The 15,918-nt window shown below is 34.9% G+C and overlaps 1 protein-coding gene across 1 annotated transcript; it reads left to right on the top strand.

Moving 5' to 3' along the window:
* The first annotated feature begins 4,293 nt into the window (after window positions 1-4,293).
* LOC131855602 (uncharacterized) lies at window positions 4,294-10,151 on the top strand. Its single transcript, XM_059206887.1, has 5 exons — window positions 4,294-4,405; window positions 5,633-5,923; window positions 6,933-7,115; window positions 7,912-8,130; window positions 9,950-10,151. Exons 1-5 carry the CDS (start codon window positions 4,375-4,377, stop codon window positions 10,099-10,101), a joined length of 876 nt encoding a protein of 291 aa, XP_059062870.1. The 5' UTR covers window positions 4,294-4,374; the 3' UTR covers window positions 10,102-10,151.
* The last annotated feature ends 5,767 nt before the right edge of the window (window positions 10,152-15,918 follow it).

Here is a 15,918-nt window from a genome sequence, read left to right on the forward strand (position 1 = left end):
TTTCTACCTTCAAAAATTACGAATTTCTATAAAAAATTTTCAGGCCCTATTTCATTTCACCCCCCTTAAGAGTAAAATCTGTATAATCTTTGAATGTAATATTTGTTTATATATAATCAAGGGTCTAAAATTAGTTTCAAACTTCCAGCTTTTAAAGTTGGACGATGATAATTCCATACAACCCTTCATTTCCACTTTCAACCCTTTCGCATTATATAGCTCCCTTTCTGCTCGATTTAGAATCAATAGGTGCTAGACATCTTCAGCAATACACAACAAAATCGGACGAAATGAATATATCTGAAAGCCTAAATAAACAAATAATATAATACCATGGCTAGAGTAGCCTGTTATATGAATTCGTGCAAAACAGTCCACTGGGAAATTTAAGATTTTCTATTCTTAAATTTCTCTGTTAAACAAGCATGCACGCTTCGCTCTGCGCCTTGTAATAATATTGCAGCGCACTGCAGCAAAATAGTGTTAAGGTGGATATAAACTATCCCAGCATAACACTCTTCGTTGAACGAATGGTTACGACAACCTCAGGGGGATGGGATTATTAGTAATGTGGACTAATAGCCAATGTATAATGTCAGGTTCAAATTCGCTTGCAATTACAAGGCATCCAGCCACATATGGAATACTGTTCTCATCTCTGAGCACCACAATATCAGCTACTCTATTTGACCGCATTCAGAACCGAGCAACCAGAATCATTGGTTATCAACGTCTTTGTGACAGACTCGTCCCATCGGCGAGATATGGCATTTTAACGCATATATCACGGTGAGTGTTCTCAGGAATGGTTCGAATTAATACAAGCTGCTGAATTTCATCATACCACCCGCCAGAAACAAATATACCATCCTGATCATCTGGATGAATGGCGGTCCTTCACAGTGCGGTTTTCTAGAAACTTTTGCAATGGTATTTCCGAACCAAAGAGCTAATTCCTTTTAAGAACGCCAACAACGCACTAGCAAATCTCCTGGTGTTGCGGGTGCTCATGGACGGCGATATTCACTTACCATCAGGTGAACCACAAGCGCGTTGTTTATCATCCTTCACTGATATCTCGTCAGCGTAAACTGTTAACTCAGCTGGTGGACCATTCCATAATCATTCATAAGAAAAAAAACCGCGGTCGTCTAACGGTTTAGTACATCGCCTTACTTCAGATGGTCGCGGATTCGATTACTCACACGATGTAAGTATTTGTATCTTTGTCTTGGTGAGTATTAACACAGTATTTCGAAATGAAATTAATTGAAGTATTTCTATCAATAATAAACCAAAACACCAGTTTTGCTTAGCCTGAAACTAGACGGTGCGGTGCGGCGCTTTGTGATATGTCCTGAGATTTTTTTATTATTATTGTAATGAATTGTTTTAGTTAAATTTCCAAATAAAAAGGTTCCTTTTTAACTAACTGCGATCAACAAAAAGATATTACCTATGCTAACGACACCAGATGTCGGTTCAATAAACCCACACCCTAAAATTGCAAAGATTAAAAATTTTGAGAAGTGACTTATGAAATACTGTTAGATCGCCCCGGCTTCGCAAGGGCTTCATTTATCGAAAATATCTATAATTATACATTTCTTCGATATTAATGACCTCTATAAAACTGTAGTACATCACTTTGCTCTATTGTAAATAATTTCCGCAATGTTCGTGATATAAATATTATGATACTTTTTTCATAACGTCTTTGAAAATATTCTTTAGAGAAGGAGAATCAGAAATACCGTAGGATACCAATGGTGAAAATAAATTTAAGGCTCTTGCTGTCATACATCAAGACGCACCTTCACCGCTAGTGTTTCTCGCCCTGACCAGCCATATCTGGTAGAAGCCTTAGATATAATTTTAGATACACGATCTTTTAGAAGATTGTAGAGAGATTTCTTTAGTATGCCTCTAAATTACATATGTCGACATATGCAATTTAGAAACGAGCTTCCACATCGACATATGCAATTTAGACTCCTTTTTCCGCAATCAGCCCCTCATTATACGTGTAGAGCCAAGACTACTAGAGTAGACAGCCAAGCTCCTCCCAAAAACACAGAAGTTTCTTGGTGTCTTCACAGGCTTCACGGAGCGGCCTCACTGTTCTGAGGATTTGTTTTCGTTGTGTGGTTACTGCTACGCACTGCTACTGTGCAGGATTGCGTGAGCAGTCATTTCTTCGGCTTCAAAACAGCCCCGATAAAAGGGGTTTTACCTATTGTGGGTAGGGGGTTAGCACCCATTGTTTACAGGTGTTTGTTTAAGGGACAGTGGCCCGTTATTGTCCCTATCATTATTTTGAGGTTATGCCTATCCAGATTCAGTAGGCATTTCATCAATGGATGGTTTGTTTCTGGAATTGGCAAACGATATAAATACATATATTGTTATACATTATTATAAGTAATTACATCGCTTTAATGAAATATTTAAATTAAATTTTAAAATCGACAGTTCCTGCAATATTATTGATCTTTGTCTGATCCCTTCCTAAATTACCTTATTCATTTAACGGCAACACCCTGTAACAGATGCGAATTTATTTGATTTTTTCAAGCAGCTCCCCAGCATAATATTGTGCGTTGATCGAGGGATATCGGAAAGTTTCTCAATTTCTGCATACACCTAGTAACTTTATACTTCTATACTTCTTTATTCTACTTACATATTATAGTTCAAGAAATAAATAAGACTGACTTTGACGTCATAACCGAATTCGGGGTTATGGGGTATTTTCTTTTTATACGGGCTATTTTCAGGTGTTAAGACAGAAGGTCGCAGTGGTACAGGTTCAAGCACTCAAAATATCCTAAACCCCCTAATAAAAAAAATCCCTCCCTGCCACTGGAACGCTAAGAAAGTTGCCATTTTTACTATACATACAGTTTGTGTAAAAATGAACACAAGTTTTAATACAAACATTTTTCATATCGTTATTATAATAAAAAATATATTATGTACTTGTTACAGCGTGGGAAAGGCTCCAACAAGGTGGACCGACGATCTGGTCAAGATCGCTGGAAGGCGATGGATGTGAGCAGCGTAGGACTGATCGTCGTGGAGATCTTTGAGGAAGGCCTTTGTTCAGCAGTGGACGTCTTCCGGGCTGAGATGATGATGATAATAATGATGTACTTGTTAAGGATATAATATATTAATTACCCTACAAAAACTAAGTATTACTCTGTCATAAAACAATAAAGAATTAGTTCATTATTTAGTCCTATAATTGTGTTTCATGTTTATCTTAACAATATAGCAGACCTTTGACTTCTTATCTTTATTGAATACGCTTCTACAGACAGTTTCTTTGTATCACAAGACAAGATACAGGATGATGTGTATATTTTTTTATATAATTATAATGACAACTGTTGTAACTGGCTAATCAGATATGTATTTTATATTCTAAATTTGTATTTGAATTTATAGTTCTTTTATATTACATTCTTGTTTTTGATACATTCTATTCCTTCTTTCTATTCCTAATTGTCAGTAGTCTATATTAATATATTTTCTCCGTTTACCTAGTCCTTTTTCTTATTACTATAACACAAACAATCTGATAACATCTGATGGAAGTGGTAATCACGGATATCACGTTATCATGTACAGCCCACTCATGGTATATTATTACTGGTAGACAACAGAAGTGGTGAGGCCACTTGCTTTTGAGTAAAAGCAATATATGCATCATGACTAGGGCACTTCACTGGACACTGCAAATAGATTAAATACATGGCACAATTAGGCCTTAACATAACAACAAGCTGCAATTTGCCAAGCAGAGGAGAATACACCACTACACATACTATGTGGTTGTAGACCATTTCTATGCATAAGCGAAATATTTCCTTTGTACTTGCCAAACTACACTATACCCTAAGGAGATAAAATCATCACTCGTAAGAATATCCTTCAATTTTTGTGCCTAACGGGCCTAGGTAGCGAACTTTCAAAAATAGGGCGAGTAAGATAGATCACGTAGTTCGCAGCGCTACAGTTCTCACTAACTGACAATAATAGTCCAAAACCTCAATAAGAAAAAATCATTATCATTACATAGTATAAAACAAAGTCGCTGTCGCTGTCGCTATCTGTCCGTCCCTATATATGCTTAAATCTTTAAAACTACGCAACGGATTTTAAAGCAGTTTTAAATAGATCGAGTGATTCAAGAGGAAGGTTTATATGTATAATACATGTACACCCGTGCGAAACCGCGGTGGGTAGCTAGTACAATATAAATAGATCATCAAGCTGTATATAAACTTTTGTCCTCATTCATAATATAATAATATGGAACACTGGTGACTCCTTTATTTCCCTGTTCTGTAGTGTGGGGTGTACTTCACTATGCAGTTGAAATTATTGATATGGGTATTAGGTAAGAAATTTATTCTATCACTATTTGCTTGTTCGTTTTTACAGCTAGCTGTGTACAAAATCGTGAGTATTTTAGCCATTAAGCATATGTTATTTCAGTTACAGTAAATTACATGTATATATAATACTTTAGCTCTCAGGAAGGGCAACGTATAAGTGATACTACAGGAGTCATAAGATCATATTACCACTTTGTATGGTATCAAATCAAGTTTTGGCCATGTAAGTTGGACTCTATTTTCCGCAATCAGCCTCTAGTTTGAACCATTATACGTTTGAGCAGAGATTACTAGAGTAGGCAGCCAAGCTCCTCCCAAAAGCGCAGAAGTCTCCTTGTATCTTCATAGGCTTCACGGAGCGACCTCACCATTCCGAAGATTTGTTTTCGTTGTGTGGCCACTGAAAGCACTCCAGGATTACATGACCAGCCGTTTCTTCTGATTCAAAGCAGTCCCGACAAAGGGAACTGTCTGTAGCACTATTGTGTACAGGTGTTTGTTTAAGAAATATGGCCCGTTATTGTCCCTATCATTATTTTGAGGTTATGCCTTTCAAGATTTAGTAGGCGTTTTGTCAATCGATGGTTTGTTTCTGGAACTGCCACTTTTGATTGTTTGCAATAAACTTTAGACCATTCAGTTAAAATAATATAACTTATTTAATTGGTATTGTATTTCATTGTTTCATTAAAAAATAATTGTAAAAGACATTATGGTACGTCAAATATTTTACCATTAGGATAGAATATTCTAGTTAGTGTCGGTTTTCTTGTGATCGTTACAGCAATACTCTACTATTTAGAAAACGACTAGCTGGTGCCCGCGACATCGTCCGTGTTTTATAAAGTTAAATAAAAACTAAAATAATCGTTACCAAAATTGCTTCTTATATCATTAGATATCTGTGAGTGACAGTTCCGTCAAAATAGATTCGATCTGATCTGAAAATTATCTGATTGCACTAAGAATGAATGCGTAGCAGTTTCTATTTTGATTTTTGCCTCACTTTTACTGGTTATTGTGTAATTATTTATATAAAAAAAACATCTATTCGAAAGAGCAACACACAAGTTTTGTTGTTCTTGTTCATTCTTCTTATGATGAAGCTACGTTCCGAATGAATGGTAAAATAAAAAAATATAACTTCAAAACTACTTGTATTGAGTTTATTTAATAAAGATTATTTCTATTTTATTCTATAAATAATTATGATTAGTTTCTAATTCCAGCTGCAGCATCAGCATCATGCAGCAATATCCAATTCTACAGGAAAGACTACAAATACTATCCAAACTTCGATGCCCATTATAAATTACATTTGCTACCAAACGGAGTTTCCTCATGGAACGACGCATTCTTCACATGCGACCAAGAAAGCTCCCAGCTGTTTTATCCAGAAAAACCTGACGAATGGACCATCGTGACCAACTTGACTGAGTCTGCTCTAGAAATGTATAATATTACAGATATATATGTTGGAATACATAAGGATAGTATTGGGGAATTTCTTACTGTTAATGGTTAGTACTGGTTAACTATATATGTGTACTAGCTACTCGCCCCGGCTTCGCACAAGTGGGTTCGCTTCGCACAGATATAAGTTATAATAATAGACATACCGTGTGGTTTTTTATTGAATAAGAATCCTACGCACTCCCTCGTCAGCCCTGGGGTGGGCAGGATTTGAAGATACACACAATAATAAAAGTCGGCTGAATCCGCAGTGTAAATAAATTATAGTGAATTAGGTGTACCCGCGATTTCGTCCACGTAAAATAGTGACCTTGACTAAAACTAACCCAACAATAACCAAAGATAAAAGTTCATCATTCGGGTTTCAAAAATTACCAATTTCTATACAGAATTCCATACAACTCAATCAACGGCCTAAACCTAAAAAATAAGATTCAGGCTTCTAACCTTAAAATTGACGATAATCCTGTACAATCCTTCATCTCCCTTTCACTTAACTACCCTTTTCCTTTATTTATATTTAATCAACAGCCTAAAAAATAAATAAGTTTCAAACATCTAGCGTTGACGACTCTTCTATACAATCTTTCATCTTCCCTTTTAACCCCCTTATAACTCTTTTTCACATTTAAAGTAACCTATGTCCTTTCTAAGGCTCTAGACTATCTGCATACCAAATTTCATTTAAGTCGGTTTAATAATTTTGGCGGAAAGCAAGATAGATAGACAGACAGACACTTTCACATTTATAATATTAGTAAGGATTATAAAGGTATTTATTTGGTATTATACTGACAATGTCAAGAGTTTCACCATCTCGCGGTATAAAATTCTAATTAGAATATCTTCTGTTCATAAGGGTCAGATATAAATTTGACTAATTGTGATTTTGTGTGCACTAATCTCAAAAGCAGCTCAACCGATTCGAGTTCGTTTTTCACTTATGTGTTGTGATTTCATTTAAAATGTTGTCTTTATCTATTACAACCAAAAAAATCTTTATTGAGGAGAATTAGAGCACGATTTTAGTGGGCACTATCCCAATTTCATTTTCAGGTCAATCAACACCGTCGTCTTTACAAAACGAGCTACAAGTAACAAATGAAGAATTATGTGTTACCATGGACATAGAATCTGGCGATCTCAGAACTGACCACTGCTTCACACATCCGGATGACAGCCCGAAGGGGTTCGTTTGTAAGAAAGTAGAGGACGTATACTGTCCTACCATCGATCATTGTAAGTTACTGTCATTATTTAGTGTTACGGGGCGGCAGCAGCAACGAAGTTTTAATTCCTTTTTCCTCTTTATGTTTTTTTTTTCACTTCGAGTGTTTAACCTGGACTGTCCACACAATATAGTGGTTCTATTTTTAAAGTCAGTAGGTAGGTAGGGCTATTATGGTCATATCAGAACTTATATTTTGTACTCAAAAATAAACACGTCAAACTTACATTTTATACATTTATATCATAATTATAATTAGATTTAATCTTTACTTCAAATTCATAAGCATAAATTATATTAATTAATTGAAAATATATTGTGGTGGTTATCTCACTCATATTAGATGGCGTTGTAGTCACTGAAATATGCTTTAGCGGAGCACGCTGGCGAATGTTGCCGTTGATGGTAAATATTGTCACCACAATGAATCTGGAATGAGAGCCAAGATTTCTAGGATACAAATGTCCCGTTTAGAATCTTGTCTCCTACAAATTTTAATAACAATGCCTTGTAAATCAGAGCAATACTGTAAAATGTCGTCAATCTTTTTTTCAATGGATGATGTTGAAATGTTACTCCCGCCTGCGCTAACGGGGCACCAGTGGAATATGACAGGATGAACATGAAGGTCAGGTCACTTAGCTCAACGTGTCAAATTACAAGGAACTTATCCCGATGGTTTCCCTTGGAAAAGAGGTCAACCTGGCCTGGTACATTGCTAGCAATGGGTTCATTAATCCACATTACCAATCCCATTCCTCCCCAGAGACAACGTTAACATTTGATTTTCTCTGCAATATTTCACAGCTTATATCTACTACAAGGAGACGAGGAAATGTTATAAAGTAAATCAGCATTCACAAACTTGGTGGAAAGCATCGCAGACTTGTTTCATGGAAGGTGGTCTACTCGTAGTCGTCGAAAGCATCACCGAAGCACAGATTGTGCAATCATTTTTAGATTCAGATTTGTATTTTTCCGGATTTAGAAAAATCATGCCAGACAGCGATTTTTATACTCTTAAAGGTAAGTCATCTTCGCTTCTTCCTTATCCCTTACTTCTTCCTTATCCTTTACCTAGGGTCGGCGTATAATGTTTTAAACATATTAATGTTTCACTCTTCCATTCATCTCTGTTCGCAGTCATCTCGTTATTTACTCCCTTTCTTGCCACATAATCTTTCACACAATCCATCCATCTATTTTTCGGCATTCCTCTACATTTATTCATATGTAACAAACACCTTCCTTAAAATATTGTCTTCATTCCTATACTCTTAAAGGTAAGAAGTATAGTTAGCTTTTTGGATTTTTTGGTATATTTTATTTCTCAAGTTTGGAGAATTATTGATACTCATTTCTCAAGTTGTTTGAAAAAAAAAAAAAAACTAAATACATAAAATATACGGAGAATTTTACATTTCGCCCTTTACGATATCTCGGTTATCTTGATTTTAATAGAGTTATCGCTCAAGTACAATTGAATGTGGAATGTCTTACGAGAAATTATCGAAAAGTTTCGTTAATTTCTATTGTGACACCTTAGTCAATGATTGCGTTGATCATGAAATACTCTTACTCAAATTAGAACAATACGGTATTAGATATGAAGCACTATGCATGATGAAATCCTATCTAAATAATAGAATGCAAGTTGTTGAAATAAATGGTGTAAAGTCTGAGGGAACTAGTGTTAAAATGGGTGTTCCTCAGGGTCCTATTCTAAGTACTTTCTTATTTTTAGTTTACATTAACGATCTTCTTTATATGGTAGAAAAGATAGCTGACATAGTTCTGTTTGCTGATGATACTTCATTAGTATTCAAAGTCAATCGACATATTGATGATATGGACGTAGTAACGGTTCTCTCTCTTATGTTTTAAAATGATTTACGGCAAATAATATGCTACTAAATGCAAATAAAACTAAATGTATCAAATTTACTCTCCCCAATGTAAGGCCGGTAGATTCAAAAATCGTATTGGACAATAAATCTATTAATTTTATTGACGATACTGTATTTCTAGGTATCACATTAGATTCCAAGTTGCAATGGGGTGCTCATATTACTAAATTGGCGAGTCGACTTAGTTCTGCCGCTTATGCGGTAAGAAGAATTAGACAATTAACAGACGTGGCAACGGCTAAACTTGTCTATTTTAGCTATTTCCATAGCATTATGTCGTATGGTATTTTGTTATGGGGCAAAGCAGCTGATATAAATACAATATTTACTTTACAAAAGAGGGCCATTCGCTCCATTTATGGTATGGGTTCCAGGGAGTCATTGCGAGAGTGTTTTAAAGAATCAAATATCCTCACCGTTGCTTCTCAATACATTTATGAAAATATCATCTATGCCAGAAGGAATATAGACAGTTTCAAAAGAGTTAGTGACTGCACTAATAAAAGCTTACGTAACAATAACAAACTGATTTTACCTAAATGTCGTTTGGCTAAAGTTAGTAATTCGTTTTATGGTAATTGCGTAAGGTTTTACAATAAAATACCAGAGTCTGTTATAAATCTGCCAGAAAAAAGATTTAAATGTCAAAAAAAAACAGTTCCTTTGCAAAAAAGCTTACTATAAAATTGAAGAATTCGTTAACGATAATAATGTTTTTATAGTAAAACTTTAAATCTATAGCACTGACAATATTATCTGATTACATTAATAATGAGTGCGTAGCGACTTCTATGTTGATTATCGCATGCCTCTTACTTGTTATATTGTAATTATTTATATAAAAAAGAAACATCTATTAAAAAGAGCAACACACAAGTTTCTTGCTCATTCTTCTTGTGATGAATTCTCTTATATTAATATTATTCAATATTTTTCAGGTTCCAAAGTTTCGGAGAATTTTTTCAATCGTTACAGCGATGAAAATGGAATGTGTGGAGTCATTTCCAATCGAAACAGTAATTTGTACACGTTGTCTGCAGACTGCAATAGCATGAAGAAATTCGTCTGCGAAATGGCAGTTCCAAACTAACTGAAATTATAAGTGAGGGAACATCAATTAATAATAATAATGTAAAGAAAGGAAGAAAGAAAAATATTTATTGACAACCATTGCATGCACATACACCTATATGTATATATATACATATAGGTGTATGTGCATGCAATGGAAATGGCATATATACGCTATATATACACGCACACTGATATACACATAACAATTACACATTTCATATAAGAGATTTTGGTTGGGAACATGGCCGACACTCAGCATATGCCGTGACACCACTAATAGTAGTGACATAACGTACGTCTCGGTGTCCAATTTTAATAAACTGCCATGTATACAAGTTTAGATTTAATAATAATTTTGGGTCAGCAAGCGCACGTAACACCCTTAGTGTCTCAAGCGTCCGTAGTCTGTGGAAGATTACGGTGACCATCAGATGTGCTGTATGATTGATTCCCACCATCGTAGTAAAATAAAGTTACACATTAAGGGTTGGTGGACTACAAACTGTGACATTGTATAGGTGTTGCAGGTGTGTGGGCCTTCTTGTAAAAAATGAGTTCTCTATGAATAACATCACCCTTGTTACCATCTTAGGAGAGGCCTCAGATTATACGATATCACATTTTAATTTTAGATAACTAAAATTTACTTTTATTTACACTATATATAGAAAAGATAAAAATTACATTGAAACATCATAAATACAATAAGGAGGCCATACCGTAAATCAAAACGTGATTATCAAATTATTAAATCATTATTACAATGAATTAATGATTATCAAACAAATCCTATATTTGAAGTATACGATTTATTTGCTATTTTAATCCCAATTCTATTGCTTCAGTTACTGTTGTTCCAAAAAGCTGAAAATCTATCGAAGAAAGAAATCTATGTACATCTAATTTTTATAATTAAGTTTTTGTAATCTAGAAGATAATTAAACTATTTTTCATTGTCAAAGTATTTTGATTGTACTAAAAACTTTATTTTTTGGAAATCGGCTCACAAAACGAATTAGGATTATGGTGAATGATAATAAAAGTATTCAGCATCCTTATAGCATCCATTCCCAATTTCGGGGATATCAAAACAGTGTAATATTAATAAAATAAATAAATCCCATCTCATATCCGTTTCATGCCAAAGCATTTTATTTAGTGCGGCAATTTTGCACGCTCTCGTATATATTACACGACATTCGCTCAAATCCCTAATGGTATTCGATGGCATTCAATTTCCCTTACGATATAGGCATTGCGTGAGATCTCCTATTTCGGGAAATATGGGTGTTTGGCACAGTGTGCGGCTCGGACTTCTAGAACAGTGCATCGACGACAGATGTCGAATAAATATCGATGTTTAGTAAGAATCATCGATGTTAGGTTCTCGATAACATGATTACACTTAGATTGTGGAATGAACTACCTGCCGAGGTTTTCTCGAGAGACTACAGCATGGGGTTTTCAAGAAGGGTATAGTAAGGTTTCTTAAGGGTCGGCAACGCGTGATACCCCTGGTGTTTCAGGCGTCCATAGGCTACGGTAACCGTTTACCATCATATGGGCCGTATGCTTGTTTGCCACCTACGTGGTATAAAAAAAGAAAACAAATTACATCGACAAAAAAATAAGGACACAAAAATGAAATATCGCAAACGAAACAGATAGATTTAGAACACTGAAAGGTAAAGGGGCTACTCTATTTCTCCTTACGTATTCACTTTGCTTGGTCTTCTTCTTCTTTTTTGCACTTTCCCACATTTTGTGGGGTTGGCTTTCTTTCTGTCCTGGGTTGTCGGGTCACGCAATTTTCCATCGCGATGAGATTGTTTATCCTGGTCCACCAGGTCTGAAAAAACTCATCTTAAAACTTTACAAATGCAATAAATAGAAAAACATGATTATTTTACTACATATAACATCGATATTTTCCCACTAATGTAATTCATCGATATCATTTTCGATAATATTGACAAAAAAGAACAAGAACAATAGAATAGAACAAACGAAAATACAAACAATTGGAATATAATAAAAGAAGAACAATAGGTTCATAGAGTTCGTTTGTCGTCTGTTATTTTGTAATTTCAGTAAATGAATTTATAATAATAATAATTATTATTTATTTATTTATTTATATAACTTCAATGCACAAAATACTTAGGTAAAAGTACATATGACGGCACTTAACGCCTTACGGCATTTTCTGCCAGTCAACCACAGGTTGTGCAGAGAAAAATTGTAGTAATATCTCAGGATAATTCACACAGCGCCATCCAGTCCCAAGATGAGCAGAGTTTGTGTTACGTTTACAATTGATATAAATACATAGGTACATTTTTTTTCTAAATACATAGAAAACACCCAGACAAACACAAACAATCATACTCATGAATACAAATATTTGTACTGTACGAGAAAGTGAATCGAAGACGGTGTACTAAACCGTTATTTATTATACTTTTCTTTTTTTCTTTAATGTTATATACTTATCAACAGCCAATAAATATTGTTTTCATTGTTTCTTGACTCATTTATTGGTTCGCAACGCACGTAGTGTGCATGGACTATTAGCAGGGATGCCAACCGTTCGAGGACGAGATAGGTGGCTGCAATTTTTTCTACTACCGTTACTGGTCCGACGAAGAGTTTTTCATTTTTGTACAAGTTTGTACCAGATTTTGATCTACGAAATACGTACGTACTACGGATACGTACGATTAATAGGCTAAACTGGGTTATTATACCATTTTTATATTACAAAGCTAAATGTTTAGTGGTCTAGCGACTTAGTACAGCGCTGAACTTCCGATGGTCGCGGGTTCGATTACTCGCACGGTGCAAACATTCATGAGTATGTATGATTCTTTGTATCGGTCAGGTTGTTTTCTATGTATGTTATGTATGTATTTATAAAGAAAAAAATCTAAGTATTTATATCAGTTGTCTAAAACCCATAAGTGTTTACGGTAGGACTAGATGGCGCTGTGCTAATTGTATTAATTGTGTATTTATTACTAGCTGACACGCGCGACTACGTCTGCATCACATTTATCATTATAAATCGCCCAATTTATATTATATCTTTTTAAATTATAGCCTATGTGTTATTCTGATGTATAAGCTATGTTACTGTAAAGGTTCAACAAAATCCGTTCAGTAGTTTTTGCGTGAAAGAGTAACAAACATCCATCTATACTCACAAACTTTCGGTATAAAACAAAATCGCAGTCGCTGTCTGTTCCTATGTAACCTTAAATCTTTAAAACGATTTTGTAGCGGTTTTTTTTAACATATAGAGTGATTCAAGAGGAAGGTTATATATATTAGACATGTACACCCGTGCGATACCGGGGCGAGTAGCAAGTTCATAATATTAGTAAGATTGAAGGTTGGCAACCCTGACTGTTCCGTACCGACACCATTTCGCACGCTTCTGGTAAACATTGACATAAATAAGCATGTTTGAAGAACAAAAGTTATCTTGTGGCCTTATTATCTATTGTTTTGCACAATAAACATTAATTAATGGGGCGCCTAATTGACAGCTGTGAATAACGTGGCCGCCGGTTTGTTGACTGGCTATCGCCTTATTAGCCCGGACTTCGTGGAATTCGATTAAGCTTTTAATTAAATCTCTCATGAAATATTTGTATCACCCTTAGTGTAACAATGATTTTTTTATTGTATGTATGTATTGTAATTTAAGTAAAATAAGTAGATATATTTTGTTTTAAGACAGCAAAATTAAATTCTAATAAAAATGTATCGATTGCAAAAATAATCATCAAAATCGGTAATCGAGAATTAGCGAGATAACGATATAATAATACTAACACTATCCAGTCCCAAGGTAAGCAGAGCTAGTGTTATGGGTACTAGACAATTGATATAAATACTAGATTTTTTGTAAATACTGCTAAAACACGGGAGTTTTTCACAGTTTGTTTATTATACAAATGGCCACTACAAAAAATAACACATCATACACAGAAAACACCCAGATTGGCACAAAGAATCATAATCATAAATGCAAATGTTTCTACCACGCGAGGAATCGAAACCGCAACTATCGGAAGTATAGCAGTGTACCAAACCGCTAGACCACCCGGGTCGTCATTATATATACAAGGATATAGTATAACATATTCAATATATTGAAAATCCTTTATCTGAACAAATGACGCCGGGCGCTATCGTCTCCAAACTGATGCCAATTAAACAATATTTAGGGGAGCAAAAAAACAATTTAAACAATTTTCTCGCAAAGTTGACTTTTTTTACTTCTAAATCGTCAATTGAATTTGCAAATTTTTAATTTTCCCCAAGTGTTTCTTAAGTCTCCACCAGGGTTGCCAAACTTGTAAATTATTGCCTCGTACACGGGAGCTCAAAAATGTCATAAACTGGAACTCCATCATCATCCATAAATCATAATACTTTGATTTTTTTTCAATTCCACCGGATTTGCAAGCAAGCTCGTTATGAAATCATAAGATAGTACAAATGCTGTATAGATATACAGCACATCTGTATAGATATACAGCACATCGCACCATGCACCGAAAAATGCAGCCGAGTCAGCAGAACATGAATGTCCAAATCGTCCAAAGAACGCAACAGGATGTGAATCACTCTTGGTTCTAACATCGGCCAAGTGGCCCGCTATTAGTACATTAGGATTGTAAAATTGAAATTTTTAATTAAATTTAATATATACTATTTTTTGTTTTATTTGCGCCCTTCGGCTGTAGACTTTTTATTTAGCTGATCGTAAATTGTAAGCATCGCCTATATGCATAAACGATATTACGGACTAAGTTTCCTAATTTTTATCATGTGACACCCGTAATACTAGTCATGCGTCACCGTGCTGAGGATTAAGATGACATGTATCTTGTATTTCACTGTCTTTTTAATAGCATAGAGGACAAACGAGCTTGCGGCTCAACTAGGTAGTAAATGATTACCGTCGCCATGAGCACCAGCAGTACCAGGTGCTTGAAGTTTTCAATAAGGTAAATATGGTTTCTGTTCATAAATACCATTGTGTGATTGCACAAAGTGGTAGTTCGTGGCCAAAAAATTCTGGAAAAAAGCAAGGTGGAGCGCCATTCATCCAGGTCAGGATGATATTTTAGTTTCTGGCGGATAGTGCCTCTACTTCTGTAACATATTAACGATGTATACTCATTTATTTAAAGAAACTGCTTAAATAATAATCTTAGATTGCTAATTGACAATCAGTAATTACTACTTACTGATAAATTTCTTTAGGCCACAATTTCGTACAAAGTTGTACAAAATTATGACATCTCTATACCATTTTGTACGAAATTGGACGTCACGACCTCGTACTGATGACTAACAATCTCGTACCGTTCTAGTGTCCCCTCACGGATGGCAACCCTGATCTTTACCCAGCTAATTGAATGAGCGGAACGCTTTACCGGTATAATTTAATTACTAACAAAAAGTCCAGTGGGTAATTAACTTTTAATGAGGCGCGGAGGACCTAATTTATTACAATATTGGTTTATTTCGTCTTAAATTATAATGAGAGGACTCCAGTGCCGTGTCGGTAATCATTTCTGAATTGACTTCAGAACATTACTTCTGATTTTTAATATATTTTTATGTGTAGTTACGTCCATTTTTTATTTTTAATTTTATTAAATTTTGATTTCAAAAGTTTGCTTATTCAATACAGATTTCGTAATGGTTATTTTTAAGCTAGCTAGATTAGTTTCAAAATAAAAGGACAAAAAACTTGAAATTTGTAATATATTAATTTGTATCCGTTCAGTAGGTTTTGTATGACGAACCATCCTTA

Source organism: Achroia grisella, unplaced genomic scaffold (genome assembly GCF_030625045.1).
Source record: "Achroia grisella isolate CSIRO2021 unplaced genomic scaffold, CSIRO_AGI_Agris_v1 utg146, whole genome shotgun sequence".
NCBI classification, from domain to species: domain Eukaryota; kingdom Metazoa; phylum Arthropoda; class Insecta; order Lepidoptera; family Pyralidae; genus Achroia; species Achroia grisella.

Coding starts and splice junctions, on each gene's coding strand:
- LOC131855602 (XM_059206887.1), top strand. CDS start 4,375: ATGCAGTTGAAATTATTGATATGGGTATTAG. Junction 4,406..5,632: donor ATTATTGATATGGGTATTAG/GTAAGAAATTTA, acceptor TTCTAATTCCAG/CTGCAGCATCAGCATCATGC. Junction 8,131..9,949: donor CGATTTTTATACTCTTAAAG/GTAAGTCATCTT, acceptor AATATTTTTCAG/GTTCCAAAGTTTCGGAGAAT.